The 26,968-nt window shown below is 51.0% G+C and overlaps 8 protein-coding genes across 8 annotated transcripts; 5 read left to right on the forward strand and 3 right to left on the reverse strand.

The window, feature by feature from the left end:
• Positions 1 to 165: 165 nt before the first annotated feature.
• On the forward strand, positions 166 to 879 carry IAR55_000385 (uncharacterized protein; the record flags this gene model as incomplete). The annotated part of the gene is made up of 3 exons (XM_066943521.1): positions 166 to 253; positions 404 to 771; positions 844 to 879. The coding sequence occupies 3 exons, from the start codon at positions 166 to 168 to the stop codon at positions 877 to 879; spliced, it is 492 nt and encodes a 163-aa protein (XP_066806063.1).
• A 146-nt stretch (positions 880 to 1,025) lies between these two features.
• IAR55_000386 (uncharacterized protein) lies at positions 1,026 to 2,030 on the forward strand (the record flags this gene model as incomplete). Its single annotated transcript, XM_066943522.1, has 1 exon — positions 1,026 to 2,030. The coding sequence occupies one exon, from the start codon at positions 1,026 to 1,028 to the stop codon at positions 2,028 to 2,030; it is 1,005 nt and encodes a 334-aa protein (XP_066806064.1).
• A 411-nt stretch (positions 2,031 to 2,441) lies between these two features.
• On the reverse strand, positions 2,442 to 4,242 carry IAR55_000387 (histone acetyltransferase ESA1; the record flags this gene model as incomplete). Its single annotated transcript, XM_066943523.1, has 3 exons — positions 2,442 to 2,619; positions 2,687 to 4,065; positions 4,135 to 4,242. The coding sequence occupies 3 exons, from the start codon at positions 4,240 to 4,242 to the stop codon at positions 2,442 to 2,444; spliced, it is 1,665 nt and encodes a 554-aa protein (XP_066806065.1).
• A 438-nt stretch (positions 4,243 to 4,680) lies between these two features.
• IAR55_000388 (uncharacterized protein) lies at positions 4,681 to 8,105 on the forward strand (the record flags this gene model as incomplete). Its single annotated transcript, XM_066943524.1, has 6 exons — positions 4,681 to 5,371; positions 5,465 to 6,340; positions 6,416 to 6,586; positions 6,652 to 7,227; positions 7,282 to 7,415; positions 7,479 to 8,105. The coding sequence occupies 6 exons, from the start codon at positions 4,681 to 4,683 to the stop codon at positions 8,103 to 8,105; spliced, it is 3,075 nt and encodes a 1,024-aa protein (XP_066806066.1).
• Positions 8,106 to 10,275: 2,170 nt separating this feature from the next.
• Positions 10,276 to 11,703, forward strand: IAR55_000389 (uncharacterized protein; the record flags this gene model as incomplete). The annotated part of the gene is made up of 5 exons (XM_066943525.1): positions 10,276 to 10,409; positions 10,569 to 10,794; positions 10,898 to 10,977; positions 11,046 to 11,181; positions 11,278 to 11,703. 5 exons carry the CDS (start codon positions 10,276 to 10,278, stop codon positions 11,701 to 11,703), a joined length of 1,002 nt encoding a protein of 333 aa, XP_066806067.1.
• A 406-nt stretch (positions 11,704 to 12,109) lies between these two features.
• On the reverse strand, positions 12,110 to 19,383 carry IAR55_000390 (uncharacterized protein; the record flags this gene model as incomplete). Its single annotated transcript, XM_066943526.1, has 18 exons — positions 12,110 to 12,402; positions 12,527 to 12,645; positions 12,731 to 13,009; positions 13,075 to 13,321; positions 13,406 to 13,532; positions 13,587 to 13,726; positions 13,789 to 13,985; positions 14,035 to 14,120; positions 14,178 to 14,293; positions 14,381 to 14,504; positions 14,590 to 14,781; positions 14,857 to 16,562; positions 16,614 to 16,742; positions 16,795 to 16,862; positions 16,936 to 17,012; positions 17,062 to 17,139; positions 17,190 to 17,500; positions 17,553 to 19,383. 18 exons carry the CDS (start codon positions 19,381 to 19,383, stop codon positions 12,110 to 12,112), a joined length of 6,120 nt encoding a protein of 2,039 aa, XP_066806068.1.
• Positions 19,384 to 19,886: 503 nt separating this feature from the next.
• Positions 19,887 to 23,108, forward strand: IAR55_000391 (AdoMet-dependent rRNA methyltransferase SPB1; the record flags this gene model as incomplete). The annotated part of the gene is made up of 7 exons (XM_066943527.1): positions 19,887 to 19,978; positions 20,048 to 20,518; positions 20,579 to 20,968; positions 21,024 to 21,234; positions 21,296 to 22,288; positions 22,349 to 22,969; positions 23,064 to 23,108. The coding sequence occupies 7 exons, from the start codon at positions 19,887 to 19,889 to the stop codon at positions 23,106 to 23,108; spliced, it is 2,823 nt and encodes a 940-aa protein (XP_066806069.1).
• Positions 23,109 to 23,447: 339 nt separating this feature from the next.
• IAR55_000392 (uncharacterized protein) lies at positions 23,448 to 26,827 on the reverse strand (the record flags this gene model as incomplete). Its single annotated transcript, XM_066943528.1, has 14 exons — positions 23,448 to 24,211; positions 24,263 to 24,290; positions 24,350 to 24,456; positions 24,513 to 24,678; positions 24,747 to 24,766; positions 24,817 to 24,984; positions 25,048 to 25,139; positions 25,203 to 25,466; positions 25,529 to 25,663; positions 25,721 to 25,868; positions 25,922 to 26,128; positions 26,182 to 26,258; positions 26,314 to 26,396; positions 26,447 to 26,827. The coding sequence occupies 14 exons, from the start codon at positions 26,825 to 26,827 to the stop codon at positions 23,448 to 23,450; spliced, it is 2,640 nt and encodes an 879-aa protein (XP_066806070.1).
• Between the last annotated feature and the right edge of the window lie 141 nt (positions 26,828 to 26,968).

Raw genomic sequence — 26,968 nt, forward strand, 5'->3', positions numbered from 1 at the left:
ATCACTCCTCACTCCAAAAGGACAAGACTCAGCTGGACTGAGAATCCCACTGATAGAGAGACTCTCGTTTCCGCTATCACAACACCCCGTCCAGCTGCCCATACGGGCTCAAAAACCCTCTTCCGTATGTGATCTTTCGAGCGGAGACCAACGAACAATCACTCAATGCTGCTACTCCTCTTGGCTACTACGACGGGAATAGTCCCGACCATTCTGCTTGCTTTGATAAAATATGCTTGGACAATAATAAACAGTGAGCACATCCAACCCGTACGTGCGGGACGAAGATCACGCCCGAGTACATCAAGTCACAACCTGTTGAGAAGCCTATTTGATGATCGCCTTGTCGCCGTCCATCAGAACCCTACATATCGGTCGGAAGCGCTGATCATCAATTTGGTAGAGCTTCAAAGACCAAATCGAGCATCGTTCGACTATTCTCTTGACCCTAAACCTGTGATTAACGATTCAGCACCATTCTACGACCTGGATTCGTCCGCACCCGATGACCCTACTCCTTCCGACGATGACTGCTGGTCGGATTGTGACTCAGTTTCGAGTCTCAATATGTATAACGATCCAGGCATGGTCGATACCGAGGCGGAACATTCCGGCCAAAATGGCCAAGACGATTTCTATCCTGGACTGAACGTAGCGGAGTATATGGACTCATTCCTCGGTCTGGGTAAAATGGACGATACTCTGGGACAAGGAAAAGATTTGGATCTTGGTCAGGAGGAGCAGGTATATCTCCAGCACGAACGGAAGCGAGTAAGTGGGCACCTCATCCAAGGAATGAGGACTGAGGACTGAGGACGTTCCTTCCGAGGATGTCTATCACAGTCTGGACTTCGCGCTTCTAGTAGAGACGCCAAATGACCAAAGAAGTACACTGATTAGTTCGTGCGCCTCTCTCCCAGAAATCCACCCGCCGGAGCATCAGCCACAGGAAGTATCGAATGCAGTCAAGATTCGCCATTCGTGGTCATAGCCTACGAACATCAATCCCTGATCGTTCCCTCACTATGGATCCCCTCACCTCTTCTATCCTTTCGACCTCGACATCCTCATCCTCTCATACCCTTAGCACATCATTGGCCTCGACGCGATACTCATTGACATCAACTTTGGTCTCATCGGTCAACGATGACAAACATCTCTATCACGCAGGTCCAACTTCATCGAATCCGCCTTCACCTCGGAAAGTGGGTTTCATCATCGCTTTACCTCGTATTATGTCACAAGGCACTCTCGTGGCGGAACCACAGGTCATGACGCCTGTCTCGCCGACTTGTCCAACTTCTCCCTCTTGGACCTCAATCTGGACATCTACATGTTCAACATTATCTCCGAGCTCATCATCATCACCTACAAAGAGTACTGGACGACGAAAGATTGGTAAATCTCATCGTAGTTCCGAAAGCGCAAGAACGATCTATCATCTCTCAGATAAAAGTCGATCTACGGCTGTAGAAGGACTATGGAAGGATCTCAGTCTACTCGAGAAGATCAACTACGGGGTACAAGCTTCGATGTCTGAGAAAGATGGGAAAGATATTGAAGAACTGGTGTATATCGCACCGACGTATAATAAGATCATACCCTGGATATTGGATCATCCAATAGCGACAGGACTACTCGCTGCTCTCCCAGCAGCCGTCTTGGTGGCTTTACCTGCCGATCCACCTAGAAATCTGTCAAGGAAAGTATTGCCTTCTCAAATGAGAGACACACTAAGGTACAAAAGATTCAAGGAAAGTTTGTCGGAATTGGATAGGGAAAAGGAGGGGAATAAAGGATGGAGACCAGCGGACATCTTCAATGGTCGATCGGAAAGGATGAAACGGCATTTGGAAGATGGGGTCAGAGACTTACAGGAGATGAGGAGGAATACGGTCATTCTGGATGATCTACAGAGGGAAAGAGAAGAATGGGTAGATATAGAGGACGAGGCGAAGATGGAGGATGAATACGGAAAAACGACCGAAGAGGGTTCTGCGGAGGAACCCAGAGTCGAGATATGGTCGTGAGAGGTAGATGAGTGGGAACCTCTTTGGGTTCGTAAACAAATTCGAAGACTCGCGCTTGATAGGATGGTCGAGAAGCAGAAGATCGAAAGGGAGGAACGACGAAGGGAGAAAGAGTGGACAGAGAGGCGAGAGAGGGAATGGTATTTGCCTCTTTGATTGCTTCCTTTACTGCCATTCGATTTCGATCAGTCACTTGTCCCTTGTCCAGTATTGTAGCATCATCATACAATACTTGCAGGGTTCGTCACTTGTAGCATTGTCTGAAACTGCATGATTTCATCTATTTGGCATTGTGAATGCATATCATCACTTCATAGTTTGAGTAAGGCAAGGTAAAATACAACAGTACACATCGAGATGGCTCCTCCTCTCGTGGGTCCTCATCTATAAATACAATAATGGGAACACCGCCTAGAATCCAAAGGCTAATTGGGCACGACTGAATACTGGTGGTTTCCACTTCAACGCAGCGGGGCTGATAGACCGTCTGACCTTGCTCATTGTCTTCTGATGTTGTTCGAGGACGGCGTCGGTGAGATGGATGATATGTCCTCCTTTGTAATACTTGATCATCTGGAGCGCCTGGCATCTGCAGAACGGAAAAAAAAAGTCAGTCACCGTGCTAAGAACCTCGGTGATGGAGGAGAGACACTTACGTGTGCATGATATCTCCATGAGTGATGGAGGTTCTCTGTGCGATTTCATCGAGACTGATCTCATCATCGCTCTCCAATAGCAGATCCACAATCTTCTCCTGCCAATACGCTCTGTAACCCAACAGACCCAGATCGGATAACGGCTTTTCCGGACTTCCCAACTTGCCCTCGACCTTTGACAATTCGTATGAGAACTCGATCAACAATCGACCATAACCTTTACGTTGATGTTGCGGTAACGTCAAGATACACGCTACGTTGTAGCCCTCTGCCGACTCTTTCTCTTTCGAGAAATAGCCGATGAGATGACATCCGTAATCGTCCTTGATAGTCATGCAGTAGTACATGAACGGGTCGACATCGTAGTAGAGCGTCTTGTGATCGAGGAAACATTTCGAGATCAGACACAGGTTTCGACACCACGTCCGTTGTCTCCGACCGTCGATCTCGAAAAACGATATGTTGTCGTGTCGGTAGATCTCGTTTCCTGGCGGATGCAGAAGAGTACATTTCGTTCGATGTCTCTTCAACTGAGTGAAAGTCGGATAGTAGAGAAGACAGAACTCGCAGATGTAAAGGGTGGGTAGATGGGCGTATTCGATGGGGTAGGGTGAGAAGTACCAGGTTTCCACCTCATGCTTCCCTATTTGCAGTTTGTTGAGATTCTTGACTCGACTGATCTCTGAATGGGATTGAGTCATCGATCCTGACGTCCGTAGCTTCTCAATCTCCTGTTTTTTCGAGAACACAGGAGGTGCGGCTTGTGGATTAGACGGCGCAGTCAGGTCGACCTCTCCATCCGCATCCAGACCGCCATCTGAAGCAGCGGACATGCTGACATCCCCATCCGCATCCAGTCCGTCCTCTTCACCATCTGCGTCCTCCTCCTCCTCTTCGTCCACTCCGGGTTCAGCTTTCGCTCTCCGCTTCTGTGGAATCTTCCCAGACGGCGCATCCTTCCCTAACGGTGTCCCTTTTCCGACTGCCGAAGCAGCTTTCGTCGCAGCCTTCTTCAGGAGACTTCCGGTTGGTCTCGGTGATCCTGTCGCTCGCAGGGGCGTCACACCTCCCGGCGTAGCCTTTCCTGGTCTTTCCTTCTTCTTTCCCTCATCTTTTGGTTTCGGCCACTCCATCTCCTTGTCCAAGATCAACCTACTTCCTCCAACCCACTCGTCCAAACGCTTGTTGAACTCGACATAATGCACATAGTACTCGGTATCATCTCGAGGATCTGGCGGAGGAGCGTCGGGCGGGGGAGGAGGAGCAAAAGCTGATGGTTTTGGTTTCGGTCGTGTGGAAAGGACTTCGGCTTTCCGTTGTTCCGCCTGACCGTTAGGTAATGGTTTGGTGACGAATATTTTGACTCCCGGTATGACATCCTACAGAATCACAAAGCCTGTAAGCTCAAGCGCATTGCAGACCTTGGATGTGGATATAGATCAACTCACCTCAATGTGATATGACCCAGGAGCAGCTGCAGCTGGTGCTGGTGAGCCAGAATCACTTCCGCTTGCCCTTCCACCCCCCTGCGGAGTGGAAGGCGTTGAAGGGGCCATGATGCGAGGGTGGTTGCCACAGGACGTATCTCGGGACCGACCAGACTTTTCGAGTCGATTGAAGCGGCAATATGCAGATCAAAATCTGCTTATCCCACTGAGGTTGCTATGTATGTGTGTCGATGTTGAGAAATAGGTGGATGATGTCGTGTGAATGCGATGAAATGTGTGGTTGGGCAGAGAAGACGAAGAAAAACACGTCGATAATCCCCTGCGATTTGTTTATTAATACCGTAATTTGATCCCGAAGGTGGCACCTCATAAACATTTCCCGGGGCCACGCAGAAGGTTCACGACATCAAACCCTGCTGTTGGATCTTTTGGTGTTCCCGCGTTTCAGTACTCTTGCCATATATGTCTTGACGATAGTCTACACTCGAGCATAGCATCTGAGGAGTGAAGGTAGGGTCACGGAGCATGTCGGTTTGAACAAGCGTCATGTCTCCTTACTTGCCCTTCTCCACATCCTCATCATCTCTCGCCCTTCCTCCCTCCTCCGCCGCCAACCTGGACGACCCTCATCTCGAAGTAACAGTCACGCCCTCCGCATCTGCTTATTATGCCGGCGAGACCTTCTCAGTCACCATAACCTTTCGGAACACGAGCAGGCCTACTTCCAATGCTACACATTCCGAAACCCCGACGACGATCCCTTCGACAGCGGGTGTGAGATCTGCTACTTCTGCATCTAGACAACTACCACCGTTTGATCCTCGAGACTCGGCGCCTGCTCATCAGCCTCAGTTCCCCCCGCGGCTCAATCAAATAGGCCTTTCCCTGCCTTCGGTCCCCTTGTATCCGGAAGATCATACTCCCAATGCAGAAGCAGGTCCTTCTCGCTCTCGAACACCACTTTCGATCACTTCGACGCCAAACGTTTCGGGATTAGATGCGAGCTATCCATATAGTCCAGGGGCGAATCCTGCATACCGTGCTCCAGGGTGGCATGGATCGGGACCAGAGTCGCCCTCGCGAGAAGGGACGATGAATTTCAGGAGTCCAGAAGGGTGGGGAAGGAAGGAGAATGCAGGGAAAGAGAGTGGACATACGAGACGGTCGAGGAGTTTAGCATTAGGGAAGGGAGCCATGAGTCCTCAGGAGCTAGTTTGGGCTTTGGGAGGTCAACCGAGTGAGTTCACATGAGTCTCAAATGATTCTCTGCGCTGCCTGGCTTGCACGATCCCAACCAAGACGGGCCGACTGACCTAGAGATGTTGTACAGCTCCTCCACCTCTACCAGCCCGACGTCCACCAGGTGGTCCCAACATCCCTCCAACGCATCCACATTCGCGCAAAATCTCGGTCACAGGCCCTGTCACCTGTCAGCCAAACTCTGCCGAATCATCTGTCGCGACTTCCCCGCCTCCATATCCCATATCAGATCGATATCCATTGGTGAATCTAGATGGCAGCGATCCTTCACGTCCGGCATCTCGACCGACGCCTCCTTTCAGCTCTCCCAGCACTTCCGCTTCCCAATCATTCACAACATTGAACGAAGAACGGGAGGAACCATCAGATCGACGACCTGGTGTTTCACCTCTTTCTCATACACGGACACCATCATACCACAACGCGTATGGCGCGAGCTTCCTCGGTGTAGGCAACGGCTCTCAGCACCCAACACCTCCGCCTCCTACTCATCCTTACATTCGAGATCGACAACCCACCGAGTCCAGAGGGACAACTACCATTCTGTGGGCCTACACGCATCTTGTCGCTCATTTTCATCCCTCGAACGCATACATCCCTCCAGACCCGTTATTGCCTCTCCGTTCCTTACTTCTTCACCAGCCCGTTGGCTCGGGATCCCTCGTCAATCCGTCCTCGGCGTCTTCGGCTTCTATGGTCAAGGCTTCGAGCTCATCCTCGAGATGGCAGTTGAGCTTCGGGACAGGAACGATTGGAAGTGGTACACAGCCGAGTCTGACCGGAAGTCTCTTTGGGTTGGCCAAGGAACTAGTGATGGGTGGAGGTGGGGGTAGTCTCGAAGAGGAACGGAAGAGGGTATGGAATATGAAGGATCTGCCCGTATTGGAAACAACGAGGAGTCTGTTAGGTGTAGATCTGAAGCTGAACGAGGGCGAGAGCAGAGAATGTGAGGGCCAACCTCTATCGTGACACTGATTTATGACCATGACCGGGTGTTCATACTGATTGGGTACCGCAACAGTCACATACACTCTTCCACTGCCCACGATTCTCCCACCTGCTCATCGTGGCAAAGCTTTTCGTTTCTCGTACGAGTTCGTAGTATCCTTGACGGTGGCTCTACCAGGAGGCGGACAGAGACAGAAAACGAGAGACATCACCGTGCCAATACGTGTTTGGGCGAATGTATCCCGTAAGCCATCCGCGGTCGAAACAGTTCAACCTAATTCGGAGTATGTGCTAATGTCTCTCAAACAGTCGGTCATCCCTTTCGCACCTACGATGTGCTGCGACCAGTGATCCAGACCAAGGAGGAAGGCAATGTGCAGGAAGTCGAAGTTTCTGACGACCTGACCCCTCCCACGCCTTCCAATCAGCGTGCGACCAACATAATCCGCAGACGATCGAGCGCTTCTGATAGACATCGAGCCAGAAATGGCGACAGCTTAGACTCCCTACAAGCCTATGCACGACATCTCGTCGACACGCTCGACACGCTCGACACTCCTGCCCCACCACAGGTCGACGGCAAGTCCTCTCCTCGAACTGCACCTTTTTCGCCTAGTCGGTCAAGACAATCAAGATCCCGTGTCGTATCTCCCTCATCTGCATCGTTTAATCTTCCGCCGGTACCGGCTTCTGGCGAGAGATCGAAAACGAACTCTGAGTTGTTGGACCTACCGATGAATGGAACTGGTGTTGGGAAGGCTGTAAGAAGTTTCAAACCCAGAGCTGGAACCATTGTCGATGGGGACGACGAGCTGGTAGAAGAGCTAGGCGACGAAGGTAGCTGCGGTGAAGCGGTCGAGATACTGAGCAGACATTCGCCAAAATGTGAGTCATTCGTCTACGTACAACGCCAGACGCTTATCTCACACACCATGACAGCTTCCTATGATATATCTAAAGATGGCGAGGTTGTCGCTGTCTTGACGTTGATCAAGACGACTTATAGACTTGGGGAAACCGTATTGGGAGTCGTTACCTTCAACGATCCACATACTGAGCGGCGGGTATTGAAGGTGAATGAACTTTCTTATCGTCTTCGTTAACTGTGAACCAACGCTGATTTTCGATACTCTCAGTTTTCTGCCTTTCTCGAATCTCATGAGCTCATTCCCGAACCTCTTCTGCCTCCGCCCGCCACCTCAGGACCTCCGAAGCAGCCCGCGCTCGGTCGTCTGCATGCCGAACATCATTCGTCGTATGCTCTCAGCGCGTCGAGAATAGCATTCTCGCTGGACATACCGTCGGATGCTACACCGGCCTTCACCCTCGCAGCTGGTGAAGGAGGAAAGGGCGGTCTGGAATGGAGGGTGAAGTTGAGCTTTACGGTGGCAGTGCCTCCTCATCATCATCATCACCGACAGTCCAACGGACAAGGAACGAAGCGACCAACCAAGGGGATCAACGAGAATGGCGGAGGTCAGGAAAGGGAAAAGAAAAATGTGGCGGTACATCTCTTGCCATCATCTTCGAATGGAAGTCATGATGCCGATAACAAGTATTATTCCGCTTCGACGAGTATGAGCCCGCTCCTTCCTATCTCGGGGGTGAGTCAAGGGAGAACAGATATCGCTGGACAAGGACAAGGAGAGAAGACGAGAGAATGGTATGAGATGAGGACGGAAGTGGTGGAATGTGAAGTCCCGGTCAAGGTATTGGCGGGCAATACGGCTTTCGTTGTTAGACCTTCGGTATGGGTCGTCTGAAACCAACTAGAAGGCATGACCGCATGGGCACAGGTGTATTACAGTGCTCTCTCCTTCACATCATGCATGAACCAGAGTTGTATCGCTCCGACATTGAACGAGCAGACAAAACGAAAAGAGCACGATGACGTGGATTAAATCGAGTTTCCCCCTCTTGAGTGATAACATTGGCTTTGGTGATGCGTCAGGCCAAATTACGACCAATCTTTGTCTAAATCAGCTTTGTCTCATTTCGTTTGTTCACTCGGTCTCTGGCATCGACATCGACGTCGTGATGGACATGACCGATCATGCTCAATCCTCTGTCAACTACGGCTGGCAGGATGTCGAGCATGGTCCGCTTTTGAGTATGTAAGTCGGGCTGCCTTCTCTTTCCTATTTCCGCTTGAGAACCAGCCCCCATCTCGGTTCTGGTTCCCCTTCACCCCTCAATCCCGTCCTCCCAATCCTAATCCTAATCCGACTCCTTGTTCGCGCCCGTGATCGCATCGTATCTCCTCACACTCACACACCCCAACAAGCTCCCTCCACGATCCCGCTCTATCCTACTACCTACCCGACCCACCTTACCTCACGAATGACGATTCTATCCTGAGTATATTATATAGGAAGTGCCATCTTATGCGAGTCTGTTCTCTGAACAGATAAGCAGTGCTGTTTCCAGGTTTCTCTGAAACTCCCTTTCTTCCCAACAACATCTTTGGTGTCGTGTATCATCATGTCATGTGGAGAAGCTAATCTGTTTGGTGGCTTGGGTCAGGTCGTACAGACCCGAATGTACGTTCACGATGTCGAATGAGGGTTTTACGATCTTGATGCGAATGCATGCCATATCAGCGACGACACCCAGGATATCTTCGTTGCCTCCTATGCAACCCGTCCCGGGTGAGCACGATCTGATCGACAATGTCATGTGAGGACCATAATGCCCTGATCAAGAGCGACAAGGGGTATCGTTGCGACGGGATACACTGCAGCAGAATTCCGCTTTGCACCAGGGACAATGACATAAGTCGTCGTTTACTTCAGATCTTGGGCGATCCGGCATGGTCGATCCTCACCTCGAAAGAGGTGCACGAGATGTTTCAGACGACTTCAAGGTCCTGTCGATGCAATAGGATGCAAAGCGCATTGTCCCGTACGACCGATGCGGGCGGCCATCCTTCTAGCTCTGCTTCGTGATGACGCATTTATGATGATAATGTGACGACAACATTGGACTTCGCGAGCTTTGTTCTTTGCCTTCGACTAGATGTTCATCGTTCAATTTATGTGGGCTTCGTGCGCCCGAGCAAAGTCGCTCGTTGCTGCTGAATTCGACGTCAACAAGAAGGTCCACTATGAGTAACGCAGCGCTTGGAGAGACAAGAAGTGATCGTTGTCTCGTCAGGCGCGTAGTCAGGCGCCTATGGCCAGAATCAGTCCGGAAGGGTGCTAGATCAGACAACGCATGACGGACGGCCGTCTGGAATGAAAAGAGGTCCTTCGTACGGGTCCAGCAGGAGGAGCGGAGTGGATTTGGCGAGTTTGGCGAAGTTACCGACGGTCTTGCGATCATCTTCCGTAGGTCATCCAGTCATACGACTGGTCAGGCATGTACGCAGAGGAGCCATGCATATCCCAGTCTCCATAATAGAGCTGAGCTTCAGGAGGTGCATGAGAAGTATGACATGCAGTTGTGCCGTCGAATGAGTCGAAACGTGATGGCACGATTGATGGTTCGGTTGTCACGATTATTATTATTATTATTGTTGTTGGCACGAGATGGGATGTGACGTACTAAAACGCAATGAATAATTTCACTTTCGACTCTCACCATCCCCAACTCGTTTGTGATGATGGTTAGTAATCCATAAAGATATTTTCCTCTCCCCTTCTCTCTCAGCATCTGTACATATCTCATATTCCTACGCTCTCGTTCTTGCTGTGCATAGTCTCCTCTTATCGTCGCCTCTGCCTTTCCCGTTTGTCTTTTTGTTTTGGGTGGAGGACTTCGCCATCTTTCAAACTTTACCCAGTACTTCACAACATCAAGCCAATCGATCCAACTATCTCAAACAGCATTACCAAGCAGTGGACGACTCAGCTCAGCTTTTGGCACCTCTTTGCCTAGACACACGGTACACCGCAGTATCATATTGCGGTAGATTTTCGCTCATTTCACAACACGATGAAGGAGAACTACGCGGCGGAGAATGTGCTCGGTACGATCGGTGCGGTCTTGTGGATGATACAGATCTTACCGCAGATCATCAAGTCGTATAGAGACAAGTCGACAAAGGGGTTATCGGGCTCATTGATGTTGTGAGTGGTCCAAGCTTCCACCATATCGATCAATTACGGATTTGCAAATCGCGGTAGGAACTACCAGTCCTCCTCGTTTTGATCATTATTCAATCAGTAGTTTCGATCACACATCCTCGCCAAATGTCCGAAGGGCGCACATGACTGACATATATGCAGTATCTGGGCCCTAGCATCCCTGTTTCTCGGATCGTACATCGTCGTCCAACGGCTCTCAATACCGCTGCAAATCCAACCGCAGGCTTTCGGAGTGCTAGGCGCTATATCATGGTGTCAATGTCTCTACTACTCGGGCAGATCATCGAAATGGCAGACGGTAGCGGTGTTCATCACGTTCTGCGTGGTGTTTGCTGGGTTCGCGACTGGCAGTGTTTATGCTTTATGGGTGAGTGCATCTCACCCTTGAATCCTCTTAGCGGTCGCGACGTGACGAAGTCTCTGGTCACGTAGCCGTACCTTGCTGACTCGTTTCTCGTCTGATGTGATAGGCCGGTCAAGATAGAGGCGTCATGTGGCCAATTCAGATGTACGGGTATATCTCTGCAGTCCTACTCGCCGTGGCCCTGTTGTGAGTCGCCTACAATACCCAAGACTTCTCTGATCAGAGAGCTCACAAACCACTTTTCCGCGCCATAGACCTCAATACTGGGAGATCTACAAGATGCGCGAGGTCGTCGGTATCTCCATGTTGTTCATGATTGTGGATATCCTCGGAGGAGTCTTCTCCTTCTCAAGTCTATTCGTCAGGGCAGATCTCGATGTTGCTGCTTTCGTGAGTGTCGCCGTGTCTTCGTCAAACCACCATAGAAGTCCGCATCTTCGACTGTCGTTCACTTACGACTTTGTCTCCTCCTATATGCTCCACTAGGTATCGTACGCACTGGTTGTGGTTCTCGATTCCGTGGTCATCATACTGGCGATGATACTCAACCCAATCGCAAAACGACGACGAGCGAGAGAATCGCAAGCATTGAACGAGGCCGAACAAGGAGAAAGACCGTTATCCGAAACACCAATCACAGACCAGCAGAGTCTCGATCAGCACCTCGAGCGAAGAGAATCGACGTTGATGTCAGACTCAAGAACAGCAACACCGGTCAAAGGTAATGGAGGGAGATTGCGGCCGAGATCGGATTCAAGAACTCATTCGTTCTCTTCAAGACATAGAGCGTTGTCACAGTTGGATCCTAGACAGGGACAATTCGGACATCGGGATGTTGTATCTGATCAGGAGAAGGAAGAACATAGAGTCAGAGACGGGCATGTCAAGTTGGAGGATGGTCAGGAGAGATGAAGTTAGAAAAGGACCGGACGGCCAATGACCCTGCAATATTTGTATACCCCTCATACACCTCACTCAGCATGCTTAGGATCTCTTACATATCTCATGGCTCTACCATCTCGCATAGTCAATCACCCATCTACTCATAATGCATCTCATTTCATCGTTACTTGTGATGTCAGACCGTAACACCTGATCCATTTTACAACGATCGTCGAAGCGGAATGCGAAATGGTCATACCGATTCAAAACCCAAGAAACTGTCCTTTGCGTACACGCCGTGCTGCAACCCATAGTAGGTCCTGCCATCCTCTCCTCAACTTGGCTCAAAGTAAATCGCACCGTCATCAAGAGCTGTAGAATTCTGTAAGGCGGAAATTGTCATCAGCCTCACCTTTCAACAAAGTCGGCTCGTCCTTTATAGCTCGTTGTATCGACCCGCTGACTCACTTTTGTTGACTTGATGAATAAGCATATTCAAGCTGAACGCCGCTTGACCCTCAAACATGTCCAATCTCTCCTTGTTCTCATATTGCGCACCTAGCAGATCTTCCATTCGCACCTCGTCTTCACCCATGATCCCACCCGAGCCTGCAGATGACGATGGGCACGAGAGTTCCAGTTTGAACACCCCTACTTCGTTGGACGCTATGACAATATATAGCTTGTCAAATTGACGAGGAGAGAACTGGTTGACGGACAGTAAAATACCTGGAGGGATGGGGAGCATCGCATCAGCTTTGCTGCGGGTACGACGTCCTAAACCCGGCGTGATCGTCTGACCGCAGCAGTATGAGGAAGATGGCGTTCAAGACAAGTCACAGGTCCTACTTACGCTTCTCGTACAGCTCCGCAGCGGTGTACTTGTAACTGCCAAATTTGGCCTGTTTTCCTTGCCTTTGCTGCGCCTTCTGGTGACGATATTGCTTGCTCATGAAGGTTGGCTTCTTCTTGCTGCTCAGCGGTAGGGATCGGGTGTTTAGCGCTCGACTTCTGCGCCTTCAATGCGATCGTGTATGTTCGCAGATTTTGGACTCACCCCTTCGCCTGCAGTTCGGCCATAGCACCGTCGATATAGTCATGATACGCTTTGACCTGCCCTTCAAATTCTGATTTCTTTCTACTCATATCCTCATGGGCCTTGATCATCCCCGCAAGATTGTCTTTCCTCATCTTTCGTAGATGGTGTTTTTGTCTGATGTCGCTGGCAATAGATACCAACAACCCTTGCAAATTGTCCGATCTGGACAAGCGGCCAGATCGTTCGAGTTTCATGCAGAATTCAATGGCGCGGGATTTAACTTCGTGGAATGGCAGGCTTCAGATCGAGGTCATCAGCAAAGTCTCGTTTCGTGGTCGGGGATATCCCCAGTCCGTACTCACGATCGAATGCTCTCAATTTGGTACTCGGCCTCGACGGGAGTCGGAGGTAGACCGTGCTTCGCCAACCTTGCTTGCTCGAGAGCGATATCTCGATGAACCTCTTCGATCCACATAGCTTCGTGTATTTCCTCTGGTCTAGATACGAGGACGTCGAAAAGAGTCTTGCCCGTCTGCACTCGTAGGACAGCAAGGGCGTGTCGTTTTGCTTGAACCCAGTCTGCGTTCTCAGCTGCGTTAGGGTCGCCAGCTATGGGTACCGTATACTGTCAGCGGGTGTCCACCGAAGCAAGGCACGACCAAATGGCGACAAAAGACTCAGTCGGAAACTCACAATGAGGCCCAGCCAGTCGATTGGTAAGTCTCAGACTGACTGTAGTCTTGGTCCTATCGTATTCGATGGGCGGTCCCTCCAGCTCAGTCAAGATGCCGGCAATTGGATCCTTCTTGTTGCCCGCGATCTGAACTCTTATCAGCGAAGGGTTCTTTTTGATCGCGATTCGGATTGGACTTACCAGTACGGGAACATGCTGAATCAGCACGCTCAACATTCCGTAGATGTCTGTTCTTGTGATCTTGATCGGTTTCGCCTCAATGGTGGACTCGAACATATCATGGGCATGGAATTGGGACTCCGCATGTTCGACGTCAGCCACTGTCGAACGTATTGTCAGCTCTTGATGCTCTCCTTTACTCGAGAAGAGCGAAGAAACACACCATCCAGAATCCATTCTCGGAAGGGCATTGCAGCGGAGCTGATGAAAGCTTCGAGTGGAGTCCTTATCAACCGCTGATCCGGCGTATTGGTGTACTCCTGACCAGCAACGTGGGTGATGAGGTTCGCTATCTCTGCGAGATTTCGGCGTTCAACCGCGCCTACACCGTCTGGAGCCATACCATACTGTTCGGGAGCGCTGAGGAGCAGGTCAGCAACCTCGAAGTGAGAGTCTTGTTTCCACATACATAATTGCGGGGAGAATGAAGGGAAGGACTACAGTCCGGGCGACGACAGGTACCAGCTCTTCGTCGCTTGCTTCCGGGAATTTCCGCTCATGGAGATCAATTAGTCAGTTTACGCCCTTGGGATGTTCCTTCTCAATGCTCACCTGCAGAGCCAGTAAAGCCTCGCGGGCCAGTAATCGAACGGTGTAGGGCAATTTGTTGTGAGATTCGATGAGTCCTGTTATCATGAACTCTGTGAGAGCCCGGAGCTCTTGCAAGTCTTCGTTGACACTTCCATTAGCCTAATTCACTGCTGATTGCAGCTCTTCTTTCTCATCGATTGCGGCCGTCCTTCCTTTGGACTCACTCCTGATGAACAAAGCTCGCGCCGTGGCATTCTCCTGCAAAATCTGATCCGCGTTCCTATCCCTTGGCAAAGCTGACGGCATACCAGTCTGAGTTTCCTCAGCGTTGATGATGCCCATGTAGATCTGTGACCGGGTCATTGCGACCAGTCAGCGGTCGATTCCTCGTCGAGAAAAAGGTAGCATTGAAGTTATAGTTATAAGCACTCACCCTGACAGGATCCGTGCAGAGGTCCAAGTCCGAGGCCATCACGATCCGTATGATGTGATCGTACAGCACTTCCTGAATGAAAGGCGTCAAGGCTGGCTTGATATACTGCACAGCACTGGGTACTATAGCAAATCGTGAGTGGACAAGATCGTCCAGAGTTTGTGCTCGCAGAACTTCTTCGTGCACCGCGAGCTGTGGAGAAGACCAAAGCTCAGCACACGTCCCGTCATTCTCCTCGCTGTCAGCAGATCGAATTCGTCCACTCACCTGCAATAGCTTGTGGAAAAGGTACTCTTCTCTTCTCTCGTGACCAAAGGCAAACAAAATCATCGTGACGGCCTCCACTAATCTCCTTTCCTTTTCTGCACTTTCTTCCACTTCAGGTCGACTCAGCTGTCTGAGCAGCCTAGAAATGTACTCTGGTTTCGTCTGCAGCATAAAGAAGAGTTGTTCGAAGAGTTCCAACTTCCTCTGATTGACTCGGTCGAGGTGCACTCCGTTGGTGAAAGGGTCATTGTTGGGAGTCTGATACGTGGCTGTCTCCGCTCGATGCTTCGCTCTTGCAAGTTCCTGGAAAGTCATCTTGTTATTGATGATAAGTGCAATCTTCGTGTCCAATTCTTTCACTTCCGTCTCGAGAATCTGGTTCTCTCGTATCAAGTCGACGACTTGACCTCGAAGAGACTCAATACGAACTTGATCAGCGAAGTCGGATTCCGTGTCATCGAGCAGATGCATGTAGTTCTGGATCGTGGGAACATCGACATCTTCTCCTGTGATGAGCTTGTCGTACATCTGCCGCTGGACTCGGCCTCGCCAGACGGACTGGACCTTGATAATCTTGTCAACGTTGCGATGGACATAGCTCGTGTGAACGTAGTGACGTCGTCGAGCGAGGAAGCCACGAATGAGTGACTGGAGGAATACCAAAGCACCGATGGTCTTGCCATCATGCAAATAGTCGCGCCAAAACCTGTATTCCTCCCTGGCTAGATATCCTCGCGCTACCGCTTGGAAGCCGATGACATCTGGCTGGACGAATTCTAGCTTTTTCTTCTGTTCCGTGGTCTGTCTTTTGGCTAACTTGGTTCGCAAGAAGGCCTGAAGTCCGCCAACGGATCCTGCAACTTCCACTTTTGCGAGTGCCTTCTGCATGTTCTTGTGCGACTGTTTGGCTAGTCGAGCCCGTGCGACCGCTTGAAGTGAAGAAATAGCTGGAGCAGTCTGCTGTAGGGTTCGAGTGAACGCAAGCTTTCTCTTCCTCGCCAGCAATCCTCGAGCGGCAGCTTGGATGCCAACGACGCAGTCTGTCGCAGCATCCATCTTCTGTTCCTGCGCCTTGAGGCGTCGGCGGACAAGAGCGCCTCGCAATTGGCTCTGAAGTGAAGTGAACGTCGCCACTTGACCACGAAGGACATGCTGTTGCTTTGCTGCGACTTGCCGTAGAAGACGACCACGTAAGATAGCCTGAAGAGAAGAGACGGAATGTGTGATTTGCGGCCGCGCCAGGGTGCTTCGACAAGAACGTCTGTTCTGTCTAGCTAGATATCCCCGGCACTGCGTTTGTAAGGTTACAACGCCGCGTATAGATTTGTCGAGCTGGTTATTGATCAGTGACCGCTTGATTCTTGCAACCATACCCCGCGCCTGTGCTTGAACACGGATGATCGAGGCTTCCGAAGTGCGAGTAGCCTGGACTCTCGCTGTCCAGGCTTTCCTGGCCATATTTCCACGAGCCGCAGCTTGCACAGATGCAGCCAACTCTTGAAGCTGGTCACGCTCTTTTCGCTCAGAAAGTAGATCTCGACGACAAAGAGCCCCTCGAGAGCGTGCTTGCAATCGGATGATGATTGGTTGTGCCAATTCGAGCTGAGCATGAGTCCTTGATGACCTCATCCGAGCAAGACGCCCGCGTAGATTGCGCTGTAAACTGATGATGGAAGCCTCGCAATCGAGTAATAGCCGATCGCGTTCTGCAAGAACTCCATTAACAGAATGTACTGCGATGCTGTAGTCGAACGTACTCTCATCCTCCGTCTCTTCCGGTTCCTCTGGCTCCCAACTCGCCTCCTTCGCAAGCGTGTTCCCGACATCTCCGAAATTGGGCATAGCAACACCTTGAAGTCCCTTCTGCGTGGCAGCGATTTGCTCATCTTTACGCGGTATCAGCGGTGAAGGGATCGCCGTAGGCAATTTGCGACTCACTAGTAAATTCGAATTGTCCAACCAAGTTGCCGATCCGCTCAGCACGACCGAGGCGGGAGAGAAGGTGACTAGTCGTCGTCGTCGTCAGATCCATTCTGTCAGCTCGATGCCCGAGCTCAATGCCAACATGAGGATACGTACCTCAAAACGTGAATGCAGAAAATGACCTTGGGAATGTTGTTTTTGTTGTACAGATCTGTGAGTTCGAAGATAAAAGTCTGAGACAATTTGAGCGACATCATCGATCAAGCGGAGAACGATACTCACTTCTGGCATGCCGACATTTCTAACAAAATCGAGGAAGTAATTGATGTTATCCGACTGTTTGTAGCGATGTTTCGATTCCTATGCTCACACGTCAACGGTTGCGCAGCCACGATCTGAGCCTGACTCACTGTCCAAATTCTCTTGACAACCGCTTCTCCTTCGTAAACTCTCGCTAATCTGGCCAGAACCACGCCATCTCTTAGACCTTCCTCCATTTCAGTAACTCCAAACGGCAGCTCCTCTTCCAAGCATCCCTCGATCCACTGCTGCGCTTCTCCGACGTGACACAGATATTCATATGCCGCCAGAGCGTGTCGATGCTTGTCCATCCAATTGGTTTGAGCTAGCCGTCGGGAGGGAAGGGGCGCAGGGGCGACAGAAGCTGAAGAAGCAGAGGGCGGCAAGCTGGACTTGGTCAACCGGAGACGGTTGGACATCCCTGTTCAAGAACGATCAATGGGATCCTTGATACTATATGGGCAATCACCTACCCGCGACACCGTCATCACCTCCCTTCGTTGCTCCTCGGGCCGGCAGACTACCCACCGCACTCATCAGGCCTTTCATCTCCGCACCAGTGAGTTCAGCTCGAGGTGATGCTGCACCGATAGGGTCCTTGAAGCCGCCCTTGGGGGTAAAGGGTATATAGCCCGATCGCCTTTTGGAAGTGGGTGTCGACGGCGCGCTAGGGATAACATTCGACTGTTGATTCTCAGAAAACGAAGAAGCAAGAATTTCGGTCGGACGGATGTTCGACGGAGTAATAGTACTTGTCGGTACAGGTGGTTCCGTGAGCAATTTACGTGACACGGGAGGAGTATTCTCTCTGTCTGCATTCGGTGTGTCTACCTCAGAATTTCGTCCAAGAGTGGATGGAACTCTCCGCCCTTCTGAAGGACCTTTCCCATGTGCTTGAGCACCTTCTCCGTCCCACACTCCTTCTCCCGAAGCTATCCGGGGAAGGTGACGTCCTAATTTCCTCTTATCCGTGCGGCTGATAGACCCGTATTTGTCTTTGACTCCCGCAGTCGAGGTGTTCAGACTGTCTCCGGAGGAAGGTGCGGAAGCCGTTGTCACTGACAGACCAGAAGGTACGTATCGAGATGAACTGGCAGCTGTTGGCGGTGTGACGATCGAACGATACGCAAAACGGGAGATCGTCGATGCACCATCAGTGACTGATGCTGTAGGATGAGCGGCCGGTAAACAAGTCGCTTCGGACGATGAAATTGCGGTCGGCGGTCTGAAAAGATCTGCAAATGGCCCCGGAGCAGCTTGAGCAGTTCCTCCTACCAAGGTAGACATCGATATTTTCGCCTCCGCCTTGGCTGGTTCGAACGGCACACTAGCAGCGGCAGCTTTAGCTCTCTCCCTCGCTTCCCTTCGTTTCATTGCATTAGCCTTTGCAATTGCCAGTCTCTCTTCAACAGTCTGACCCTTGGCGGATGGGGTTGAGCTCTCTCCTGTTGGGTTGGGCGAAAGCATGGATGTATGCGTTGAGACGGAAGGTGACACAGGACGATCAATAGGATGAGGAGCAGAGGCTGTGGATGTAGTGGAAGTGGTCGATGGTATTTTTCCGATGTCAAAAGTGTTGGCATCATATACCGTAGCTCGCTTTGCAGCTCTTTGAGCCATATACGCGCTCCTGTACTTGCCTCCGGATACTGCATCGGTCGCTGAAGTATCAATGGAAGCGGCGGTAGCGATAGACGATCCGGTCCGATCTGAAACAGTCGGGATCGCTGGCCCTGATGACAAGGCGTCATTCGCTGGAGAGGTTTGAGGAGGTGGCATGGTCGTCGACATCGGAATAGGAGGGGGAAAAGTGCTGTTCCGGGTCGATCGGGGAGTGGGAGGTGAAGCATCTGCTTGAGCGCTGGCGTTGATCTTCGCCTCCCATTGGTTCCTGACGAGATCCACCGACTTGGCACTCCGGGCGTGACCCGGAGCTGGTCTTCCACCCATGCCTAGCCCCAGACCCACAACTCGGCTAGAACCAGCACGGCTCATGATGGAGTCGGTCCCGCCTGCCTTGCTGCCGGGAGGTGAGGTGTTCCCTCCGTCTATGACCATCTTCGCTACAGCTCGACGTATGGGAGTGGAAGGTGGGGAAACGCCTGATCCAGCGCCTGGCCCAGCCAAGGACGCCAGCGAGGTGTAGGCATTGGACGATGAGAGAGATCCGGCCGGTCTATGAGCGCTGTGCACCGGTGAAGATGTGCGATTGAGGATCCGGGTCTGGTATGAGAATATACTAGGTGATCGACCTAGAGCCGCACCTTTGGGTGGCGACACTTCGGTTTGTTGATGGTCGGACATTGTCGCCGTTGTCGATTCGCCTCGATGTCGGTGTTGTTGACGTTGGTGTTGATATTGTTGTTGTTGTTGTTGTTTATCGCACGGGTGAAAGAGTGTCGGGTGTCATCACAGCGCTCCTGTCGAAGCTGTGAGAGGAACAGTGTGTGTATCGTGATGTCGAAGCGGAACAAAAGAAGGAAAGGAGATGGAGGCAAGAGTGTGCATGTAACAAGAGAGAAGGGAAAAGAGGTCTGTGCGTTTTGAGCTGTTGTGCCTCCCACTCACACACACACATCTCGTCTTTGACTTTTTCTTAGCCCAGACGCGTTCTCAAAGTCAATAGTTACGTAAGGATCACTCTGAAACGGAGTTGTTTCCCTCTCTCCGCTATCTCGTTCCTGGCAGACTTTTCAAGTTGCCACCGTTCACTCGTCTTGTGTTCGCATCTCTCAACACTTGTGTACTCTCCGTCAACTCCTCATCTCAATCGTCTATCGGATCTCCTTCACGCCCCCCTCGCCAAGATGGGTAAGCACGACAAGAAGACAGGTAAGGGTCGTTTGGATAAATTCTATCGACTCGCCAAAGAGCAAGGCTATAGAGCTCGTTCAGCTTTGTAAGTTTTGACTGTCCAGTCCTCCTGCGAACGACTGGGACACAGGGACTGACTCTCAAATCAACACAGCAAACTCGTTCATTTGAATCGAAAGTATGACCTTCTCTCCAAGTCCAAATGTGTGATCGATCTTTGTGCCGCTCCTGGAGGTTGGCTCCAAGTGGCCGAGAAATACATGCCGAAAGGATCGCTCATTATCGGTGTCGATCTGAACCCCATCAAACCATTGCCCCATGTCATCACCTTCGTATCGGACATCACCACCCCTCATTGTCGACAAACACTTCGCTCACATATGCACGACTGGAAGGCCGATCTTGTCTTACACGATGGTGCTCCCAATGTCGGTTCCGCTTGGGTGCAAGACGCTTTCACACAGAACGAATTGGTGCTGCAAAGTTTGAGATTGGCGACAGAGTTCTTGATCAAGGGCGGTAGTTTCGTGACCAAAGTTTTCAGAAGTCAAGATTACAACAGTCTGATGTGGGTCTTTGGACAACTGTTCAAGACCGTCGAAGCGACAAAACCCCCTTCTTCCAGGTGAGCAGATGCCTTTTTCGTTCAGAGCAGTATATCAGTCACTGACAGATTTGCAACCAGAAATGTGTCTGCTGAAATCTTCGTCGTCTGCCGAGACTTCATCGCCCCCAAACACATCGATCCAAAGTTCCTCGACCCCAAGCACGTCTTCAAAGACGTCACATCCCTTCCCACCTCCATCATCGAGCCTGAGTCCTCCAGTTCAGGCCCCGCTACCCAAGCCTCCACCTCAACCGCTGCTGCTGCCGCTGCTCGTTTGGCAGCCAACTCCCATGCTCATTCGAATGTCTTTGCGCCGGAGAAGAAGAGAAGACACAGAGAGGGTTACGCCGAGGGCAATTACACCAACTTCTTCACCTGTAAAGCAGAGGACTTTGTCAAAGGCCCGGATCCTGTTTTAGTTTTGGGAAATATGAACAAGGTCGAATTCGTGTCAGACGAAGAGAAGGCGTGAGTTGCTCAGCCCCCGGTTTGTATCTGAGTGACACCTGACAAACGTGGACAGCTGGTTGAAATCACGGCACACGACCCCCGAGATCGTAGCGAACTTCGAGGATTTGAAGGTTTTAGGAAAGGGAGATTTCAAAGCATTGATGAAGTGGCGTCTTGCCATTCGGTTGGAAACTGGACTGGATGTAAAGGCCGATCCTACAGCGGATCTCACCGAGGATGTAGTTGTGGAGGAGATGGACCAAGAAGAGCAAATCACCGACGAAGTAAGTGTCTGCCCTGGACATGAAATAATCCTGCGTCTTGCTGACTGACACACTTTTGCAGTTAAAGAAGCTTCACGAGGCTAAGGTCACGAAGCAAAAGCGAGAGAAGAAGCGAGCCAATGAGAAGAAGGCTCGAGAGCTTTTGAAACTGCAGTTGAACATGACTGCTCCTGAAGATCTCGAGAATAACGATCTTGCGCTTAAGGGTGAAGAGGAGATCTTCGATCTTGAAGAGGGCGAGAACGAAGCCCGTCGACACGATGGATCTGGCTTGAAGACCTTGACGGATATCGTTAGAGAAGCCGATGGCATGGACGAGTCATCGTCCTCTGAATCTGAGGAGGAGTCGGACGAAGAGATACTAGACTCCGACGAAGAGAGGGAGAGGAAGACTGCTGCGCTTGAAGGCGAGCTAGACGGACTGTATGAGAATTACAGGGAGAGAATGCAGGAGAGGGATGCAAAGTGGAAGGTCAAGCAGGATAGAATGAAGGACAAGAACTTCGATGCCTGGCATGGAATCAAGGAAAACGGGAGCGATGACGAAGATGGAGCTGGACGTGGACAAGGCGAAGACGGAGAGGGTGACGACGATAGCGAGGGTGGATGGGATGTTTTGGCATCGAAGAAGGCTCGGATCGGAGAGGCTGATTCAGATTCGGACACCGACTCCGACTCCGATGTCGAAATGGACCAAGAGGAGGCGGTGGCAAAGCCCAAGAAGAAAGCTGTCAAGTTCGAGAAGGCTGGAAAGGAAAGGGTCTCGAGACCTAGCGGTGCTGCAGGTAATCTGGTGACATCTCTGCAGGAAACGGAGAAGCGAGCGCAGATGAGTCGTCAGGCTCAACTATGGTTCGACCAATCAGTCTTCAAAGATATTGGTGATCTTGCAGCGTTGGATGGGGATGATGAGGAAGAGGAGGAAGAGGATGAAGATGAAGAAGAGCTGGTCGAGACGGAAGAAGAGGGAGACGAGGATGACGTCAGTGAAGTCGACGATGATGTGGAAATGGACGAAGATTCTGGTGGAACCAGTACGCTGGATGACGATGGGGTGAGTGGGAGAGCTGGATCGCGTTTATGGTTGCCAGCTGACAATTGTTCTTTACCTCAGGACGACGACTTTGAGATAGTGCCTCAAGAACCAGAAGACGACGGAACAGCTTGGGATGTGGACGACGAAGATCAAGACGAGGTGAAGAAGAAGATCATCAAGGACAAGGGTCTTTTGACCGCTGAAGCCGTGACGCTCGCAACTGCATTGGTCAACCGACAAGTCACTGCGTCTCAGCTTGTCGATCAGGGATTCAATCGACTTTCAGGACACAACAAGGACGGTCTACCGTCTTGGTTCTTGGACGATGAAACAAAATACTACAAACCGAATATCCCCATCACGAAAGAAGCCGTGGACGCTCTGAGAGATAAACAACGTGCTTTGGATGCTAGACCTATCAAGAAGGTCGCAGAGGCGAAAGCGAGGAAGAAGTTCAAGACCATGCAGAGGATGGAGAAGGCCAAGAAGAAGGCGGATGGTGTTATGGAATCTGAAGAGATGGGAGATGGCGAGAAGGCAAGACAGGTCAGGCGGATGCTGGCGAAGGCGGCCAAGGGGAAGGAGAAGGCTAAGGATAAGAAGGTCGTCGTGGCCAAAGGTATACATAAGGGTGTCAAGGGAAGACCAAAGGGTGTCAAGGGCAAGTACAAGATTGTGGATGCTAGAATGCGCAAGGAGGTGAGTCGTGTTATTCGAATCGGGCGTCAGCTCGATTCCAGACGAGCATGCACTAAGGTCTTGTCACTGACTTGTCTGCTTTTCCATTCTGAAGGTCCGAGCACTTAAGCGGATCAAGAATGCCAACAAGAAACGATAGATGGGTCGTGGATCTATACCACTGGGATCACAATGGGCTGTATGCATGTATTATACCTGGGACGAAGAGGTGCGAAGCAAACTCGCAGATTGACTCAACACCACGGACGGAGCGAGCAGATATATGTATATACGGGCGAAGTCGATCATCCGAGTCCGGGTCATGTCACTAGAGCTCGAGTGTCTCTCCGTCAACGCAATTGGAAATTGAAGCAGTGGCCGAGGACTTTCTGGTGTCGGGAAAGAATCGCATGCACCGGTATGAGATGTTCGCGTAGTACACTAGTAACGCTACAGTGGTTTTCTAGATTGTCCAACATCTTGACCAACGAACCACTGGTCACCGACTGATATCGGCCTCCTGTGACTTCCGGTTGCTCATATCTCCACTCTGGTCGTCTCCTCCCCATCTTCTAAGAACCAACCTCAAATCCCTCCCTCCTTCGCCGCTTCTGAGAGGATATATCCATCTCCCCCACTGACCTTCAATCTCCAATCTACCCTCGCTCATCTCCTCCAACTCCACTTCCACTCTTGCTGGCATACCTATCCGTTGATCCCAATCTAATCCATCTTTGGAGTCCGGTTCGCCGAGTAGATATCGACTATTTGATTTGGGTGATTTGACTTTTTGATCCGAGTTCTGAAGATAATGGACGTAAGGAAGATAGATAAGGGTATGTCCTTCTATCACTCTGCCCTCGGTCTGAGAAATCGAGATATCTTGACCGTTGGCCTCTTGCCTGGACCCATCACCAGCTGGAATACTCATACCTTCCTCTTCCAATCCCAACCCCTCTACACCACCAATACGCAAGGTCAACCCGAATTCTCCGTCCTTCATCCCAAACCGGAATTTCACCACTTGGCCTCCCACGATCTCCGCAGGGTAAGGTCTACACCAACTTTCAATTCCTCTGCTTCCTAGTCTTATCAAACTGAGAAGATCGCGTGGATTGGAGATCAAGAGGTCGTCATTCGATTCGGGGGGGATCTCGTCAAACGACAACAATGAAAGGTCTTCCCCGTTCCATCCGTCTCCGTGAGCGTGGGTGTTGAGAGGTTCATAAACCCATAATGTATATGAGAGAGCGTTGTGACCGTCTGCACATCAAACTGGATGAGCAGAACTCTCGCCTAAGAGAAATGACCTACCACACGCATTGAGCACTTCATCCATAGCCTGTAGAGGAAATCTCAGTGTCCGAGCTAGTCGATCCACAGCCACACCTATCGGCTTACCTTGGCGGGCTCCCTGTAGTCCTTTCGCTCTGGTTTGCCCTTCGCCAAACCAAACAGCTTGGAGGCAGGCTTCATGTCCCATGGTGTACCGATCTCCCCAATCAGAGCTATATCATCATCAGTCCCCGGCAGAACGTCCATTTCTTTTCACACAAAGACCCACTAGGATATTCCCCTCCTCCACTTTCTTCGCCGGCAATACCATCGCCGTCATGCGCATCGCTCTTCAGCTCGCCTAGCTCGTCTCGCAGCGTCGATCTTATTGATTTTGTCCCAAATTTGATCGCCGAGAATATGTTTGTGATGCCCCGCTGCATGCCGACAGCGTCCTGCAGTAGTTGTGAATAAAATTAACTTGAACTTCATGGCTTAATATGAGGACACACAGCTGACGTACTGCGTTGAACTTATGCCGACCTGAGTGGAACATCAGAATTGATTTGAGACAATCATATAATATGACTTACGTTTGCCCAGCATAGTCAAACCATCGTAGAAGTGCGAACTCAGCGCAATCCTTCCTCTTTTCACCTCCTCGGAGATGTCGGGCGGAGACTCGAAGATAGGCGGGTTCACGAAAGAGATAGCATTGGGGTGAGCTTCTCTGATGCGCCCGATGAACGAAGTGTAGTGATCTGTAGCCATATCAGCTGTCATGCTAGCTATCCTGACACAGGTCTCTAGCAGTTTCAACTCACTCTTCCAGAAGTCCTCTATGAAAGCAGCGTTCTCTTTGTCCGGTCTCTGAAAGTATTGTTTGCTCAATACGGATCCTGTTTTTGGATCCCAGCTAGTCGAAACCCATTGTAAGTAAGGCACTACTACTGAAGGCAATCGAATACTCCCGACTCACACAGCATGACCAGCCCAGACACATCCAGCCTCGCCATCCTCGTTCCAGAAATCCCATTCGTCTCCCCACTTCCAACCCCACCTCTCCTCAGCCTCTCTTGCCTCCTTCCTCGACAACCATACTCCTTTGCCACCGGGCGGTGTCAGCGTGACTTTGCCTTTTGATTTTTGACCCGTTGAAGTGAAGTCGCCGTATTCGATATCGTCAACTGTCTGCCCTATACCCAGACGGAAGCCTTGGATGGGCGTTGGAGACGGTCCTTTCCTGAGCGATCAAAGCGTATATTTAGTTCCTAACAAATGACGGGAGGGCAAGACATGACCCACTTGAAAGATTGTGATTTGGGAAAGGTCGTCAGGTCCGGCATACCTACGAATCCTTCATGAGGTTCGTTCATGCTGTCCCAACCAATCACGCAGTCGTCGAGCACCCCTCCAGCATCTCGGAAGCAATCCGCAAGGCTGCGAGAATGGTGTCAGCTCCTACTGCTTGACAGCACTGTATGGGAGGTGACTCACTGTCCATATGCCGCATTGAAATGATCTCTCAGCCATTTTCCGACAGGTACACCATCTATGATACATTTCGGAGCGAAAGTCTCGGAAGCGTAGAACATCGTGAAGCAATGTCGAGCGGCCAAGCGATTGAGGTTTGTGTTCCAAATCACTAGGTAGTCACCAGATCAGCATCAATCATAGTTGCGGTGAGGTACGACATACTGTCAGGCCACTCATCCAGAGTGCCATTCAATGCGGCTTTGACACCTTCTTCACCCCCATACCCTTCGGTCGCCCAACATTGGTGTACTACCGCTGATCCAGTTTGATGTATTCTACGCGGATGCAGACCGACGGCTTGGAGAACCCAATAAGGTGCCCCTGAACCAGAGGTGAATCGAGACCAGGTGTCTTGGTGCGGTGAGATGACTATCGCGGACATTGAGCTCCATCTGTGAGTTCGTATTAAGCGTATAACTTACAGACTCGGAAACCGTGATCACGACATTTCCGCAAAATGCGGATGGTGTAGTCAATGTACGCGTCGTCGTACTTCCCACTATCACCAAGAGGGTAAGCCAGAGCTCAGCATACAGAAGGAAGGGGTTGCTCACGGTCCAGCATGCTCAAGAGCCTCCCAAGTCACCAAGTATCGTATGGTTGTAAAACCCCAGGCTTTCAGCCGTCTCAAGTGCACCTATGGCGCCAAAGTCAGTACTTTACAAAACCAACGCAAGTCGCCCTCACATCTGCTTCTTCCTCCGGGAAGGGTCTGCCCGAGAACCATCCATCCCTCCCTCCTTCCTCGGCTTCACTCCACCATCTCGATTGTTCTTCCCCTAAATGACTCTCCTGCCCAGCCAGAACACGTCGGAGATCATCTCGCTGCGATCTTGTCAACGAAGACGGGTCGGACACGAGGGTTGAGTACCGAGAGAGCGAGTCTGGCAGTGTAGGGTACTTGGACGTTGACGACAGATTCACACCACGTAGCAGAAGAGCTGTTGGTGGGAGAGTGGGAGATGACGAGGGTCGAAGGAAATAGGCATGAGAGGTGGAGAGATGATTTGGACCTGGATTGGGCTTGGGCGCTGGTGCGGGTGCGGGTGCGGGTGCGGACGAGGCCATTGCGAGACAGAGAGCTGGACTGCTTGTCAGACAAGATGTAGCGTATGCGCAATGTGCAGAGATGGATACGATCGATGAAACTACATGGGAGAACATCAACAACAATCGATTTAATTAGCTCCGTCGATGAAACCCAAAAAC

Source organism: Kwoniella newhampshirensis, chromosome 1 (assembly GCF_039105145.1).
Source record: "Kwoniella newhampshirensis strain CBS 13917 chromosome 1, whole genome shotgun sequence".
NCBI lineage: Eukaryota > Fungi > Basidiomycota > Tremellomycetes > Tremellales > Cryptococcaceae > Kwoniella > Kwoniella newhampshirensis.